Here is a 4,372-nt window from a genome sequence, read left to right as displayed (position 1 = left end):
TTTTTTTTTTTTTTTTTGATACCAGGGATCAAACTCGGGTCCTTGCACTTGCAAGGCAGACATAAATCCCTGGCCCCTTGAATTATTTTCTTAAAATAAATTTAGAAGTAGGATTGTTTAGGTAAAGAAAATGTACTTTTAGTCTTCTCAATGTATAGTGCTAGATTGTCCTCAAGAGATAGATGATATTTACATTTTAATGCACAAGGTATAAGAATATCATTTGTTATCACCTTGCCAGTATTATATATCATTAATTGTTTTGTTTTGATCAATAATGGATGTATCTAACTGTAGGATAACCTGGACTTCTTAGTTGTTGCTGTGTGCTGTCTTTGTTACTAAATATATGCAGAAGCTTTGAGTAGTTTGGATTAAATGTCTGATGAAGTCTGCTTGTACCTAAACGTTACTCTTAGAGGAATATAAAGTCACTGTGAAGGGTTCGATTTGTCAATCATAAGAAAAGGTTTTGTGCCCCCTTTTAATGTTCATCGTAACAGATGAACCTGATTATATTTTATTGAGTACCTTTTGATTTGTTCCAGTAGCCGGATCGAGCTCGGAGATGTAACACCACACAATATCAAACAGTTGAAGAGGTTAAACCAGGTCATCTTTCCAGTCAGCTATAATGACAAGTTCTACAAGGATGTGCTGGAGGTTGGCGAGTTAGCAAAACTTGGTATAATATATTTTTTTTAATCTTTAAAAAAAAAATGTGTATTTTTGAACTGTACCTGTTAATAATAGAGCAAGACATTAACTAATTTAGTCTTATTATGCAAGTGGAGACATTGGAGTGATCCAAGTTCTGCAAAACAGTTTAGAGATAGAAATGGATTTTAAAAAGAAATGCAAAATATTTATTCTTTAGTGTGTACCTATGTGTTATCATGGATTTGTCTTTCCTTCAAAGGAATCTTAACCTTCGTAAGATAATGTAAGTGGTTTTTGAGGCCACTGACAGTCATAGAGTAGCTTATTAAACTTTAACACTAATAGGAACAGTTTAGTCTTTTACAAGAGATTAAATGAAATGTGTTTATTTTGTTCATTGAACTTTGTATCTTTCTATTTTCCATGGCAGCCTATTTCAATGATATTGCTGTAGGTGCAGTATGCTGCAGGGTGGATCATTCACAGAATCAGAAGAGGCTTTACATCATGACACTAGGATGTCTTGCACCTTACCGAAGGCTAGGAATAGGTAAAATTATTTGTGTTTTATGGGTTTTTTTCCTTCAAAGAAGCAATACATTGTTAATCTGCATGATCTAATAAATCTGTTCATTAACATAATTCGATTGGAAACCCAAGTTTATATCCTTTAGATCAAGTTTTATTTTTTTATCTGTCTGGCAAAGTCAGTAATAAAAGATTGCTCTCATACTAATAGTTGTTTGTTTGTTTGTTTGTTTGTTTGTTTGTTTGGGACAGGATCTCACTATGTAGTGAGACTGATCTGGAACTCACTGTGTAGCCCAGGCTGGTCTGGAACTCACAGGGATCCTCCTGCCTCAGCCTCCCAAGAGTGCTGGGATTACAGGCGCGCACCACCAATAGTTTTAAACCTATGTAATTAGAGAACAAAATTTGGGGGAAAAGGTTATCTTGTAAATTCTATTTATAGAATTTATAAATTCTATTAGGACATAATATGTAGAATTTAAAAGTTTATTTTTAAGGTTACTTACTATTTTTTATCTTATTAATAGGAACTAAAATGTTAAATCATGTTTTAAACATCTGTGAAAAAGATGGCACTTTTGACAACATCTATCTGTAAGTAAAATAATATTTAATGTTCTTTAATAAATTGTCAGTTGAAATCTTTACTAGAAACTTTAAAATCTGGTCATTTAATTTGTATCTCTGAAAACATCACAGAAGTATAGTTGTCCCTCGGAATCCCTAGGAAGTTGGTTCCAGAATCCTCTAGAGATATAAAAGTCGGACAAGCTCAAGCCTCTATATAAAATGGCATAGTATTTACATGTGACCTACAGATATCCTCCCATATATTTAACCAACCTAGATTACTTACAATATTTAATATAATTAAGTGCTCTGTAAAGATACTGAATTGTTTAGGGAATGACAAAAGGTGTATATGCAACCTTTTTTTCTAAACTATATTTTCAGTCTGGTGTTGGTTGAATCCATAGTTGCAAATTCTGTGTATATAGAAGACCAACTATAGTTTTTAGTAAAGTTTTGTTTTAATAATAGCAAGGAACCTAAGGTAAAACACATTAACTTAATTATATTGGAATGGGAGCTCAAGTCATGATAAAGCCAGGATTAAAGCACAGCTGTTGAATTCAAGATCATTAATAGGATTTTTCTCATGCCATGTTGTTTGCACTCTGTATTTTGTTCAAGGTTATCAGTCCTATGTGTTTTTGTAGTAGAGTTTAGTAATCAAAATCAGAAATGACCTACCTTAGATTTATATGTGGATCTCAAGAGGTTAACAGATTAAGAGCCAGTACTAACGTCATAGTCATGGATTATTTGTAGTTCAGTTTAGGTGTTGGGAGAGATTAAATTATGCAATGTTATTTTGAGGAGTAATAGATTAGTAATAGCTCAGATTTTTTAAGATTTAAAATACAACATTTCAGGGGCCAGGGGTTTGACTCAGTGGTTCCACTGCCTGCCTTGCAAGCACAGATAATAGGCTATAGTTTGGCACTTGAGACCCTAGTTTCTTGTTTTTTAATCATTTTTATTTTGGTTTATATTTCATGTGACTTGTGATTCATCCCCATGGTTATTTAACCTATTTTAGATTACAGAAATCTTCTGTTTTAGTCAAAATATGACTTTACTCTTTGTTAACTATGAGGGTATCCTAATCTCAGCCATCTGTTTTGTCAATCAAATAATTTGTTTAAAATTTTTAAATTGTCATCAAAAGGTTCTCTGCAAGCATGAAGTAATCCTTTGTTGATTACAAGTAATTGTGAAGGAATGTAATGTCCCAGGACCAATTTGAAGCTTTCTGTGGAGAAGGCATAGAGCTGATAAATTTTAATTTATTATTATGTCTTTATACCTTGTTGCATCTTAGGCACGTCCAGATCAGCAATGAGTCAGCAATTGATTTCTACAGGAAGTTTGGCTTTGAGATTATTGAAACAAAGAAGAACTACTATAAGAGGATAGAGCCTGCTGATGCTCATGTGCTTCAGAAAAACCTCAAAGTCCCTTCTGGTCAGAATGCAGATGCGCAAAAGACAGACAACTGAACAAATTACAAATGAACTTTCTTGCACTTGCTTGTCGCCAAATAAAAAGAGAGGCCCATTAATTCCCCCACCCCCTTGTTAAGCTTTCCCTCATTTTGTTCTTGGTTTTCCTCTCCCCCCGCCTTGAACCTTTAAAAGTTTTATTTCAAGGACTTTTAAAAATAATCATGTCTGGATTGCTTTAGTTCTTTCACTTTGGTGATGTGATTGGATTGAAGGAAGAAGATCTGTTTAGTTTCATAGTTAAGATGTATAACTCAAAAATTTTGGGTTTCAATTGATTTCAAATTTTTTAGCTTTTTTTTTTAAGTGTCCTGTTTTCACATTGAAGGGCGGAGCCTACAAATACTGTTTATTTCAAAAGACTAGAAGAAGCAGCAGCAATATCTTTTTCTCTGATTTCATAGACAAGTTTAGCGTGTTTGTGGTACTTTGGGTTTTTTAAGACTATTTGTGGGATACTTATCCCTGGACATTGCCTTCACTCCACCTTTAGTCCTTCTGAGCACCCTCTTAGGAGTTGGACCATTGTTATCCTTGTAAGAAATACTAAGCTTATTTAGATTTTTAAAGCAGTTGATTTTTCTCTTCTTGCTAATGGGTGGGGAAGTTTGGGTAGGTAGTGTTACACTTTGGTCTAAGTATTTGAGTTAAACTGCCTTTATGTTAATGAGTGGACTGGTTGTCAGCAGGTTTGTTTTTCCTGCTATTGTTATTAGAGGCATTAACATTTAGTGTGAGCTGGTGAGATTAAATTTTTTTTTAATATCCCAGCTAGAGATAATGGCCTTTAACTGACCTAAAGAAGTTTATTGTGATTTAGTTTTTTTTCCTGTCCTTTTTCTTCTGTAAGCCCACTAATACTATAGTGAGTTTAACTTTGAAAATGGAGTTGATGTCCTTATAGGTTAAAACCCCTAAACAAACCTGAAGCAGGTGTTTTTCCACTTAGACATATTTTGAAATACCTAAAGGAAAGCTTAGATGAACTTGTGGCACAATAAATGCATTAATGTCAACTAATACAGGCTGTTAAAAATGTGGCCAGTGAGTGTTTGATTATTATTTAGGAAAGAATATCTAGACAGTATTTTTTGAGAATAACATAGTTATGATAC

The 4,372-nt window shown here is 33.5% G+C and overlaps 1 protein-coding gene across 3 annotated transcripts in view; it reads left to right on the top strand.

The window, feature by feature from the left end:
- The window catches only part of Naa50 (N-alpha-acetyltransferase 50, NatE catalytic subunit), a 24,096-nt gene extending 20,149 nt beyond the window's left edge, over positions 1-3,947 (top strand). For 2 of the 3 annotated variants that reach the window (XM_010630090.3, XM_010630091.2), the window contains exons 2-5: positions 549-685; positions 1,091-1,210; positions 1,719-1,785; positions 3,077-3,947. In XM_010630090.3, coding sequence (XP_010628392.1) covers positions 549-685; positions 1,091-1,210; positions 1,719-1,785; positions 3,077-3,254 — 502 coding nt within the window. In that variant the 3' untranslated portion in view covers positions 3,255-3,947. The remainder of the gene's footprint in view (positions 1-548; positions 686-1,090; positions 1,211-1,718; positions 1,786-3,076) is intronic. The other variant, XM_019208330.1, reaches the window with a different exon arrangement.
- The last annotated feature ends 425 nt before the right edge of the window (positions 3,948-4,372 follow it).

The sequence above is a fragment of the Fukomys damarensis genome, unplaced genomic scaffold, assembly GCF_012274545.1.
Source record: "Fukomys damarensis isolate Sample0158 unplaced genomic scaffold, DMR_v1.0_HiC HiC_scaffold_24, whole genome shotgun sequence".
In the NCBI taxonomy this organism is placed as follows: domain Eukaryota; kingdom Metazoa; phylum Chordata; class Mammalia; order Rodentia; family Bathyergidae; genus Fukomys; species Fukomys damarensis.
This window is presented reverse-complemented; position numbering and strand designations above follow the sequence as displayed.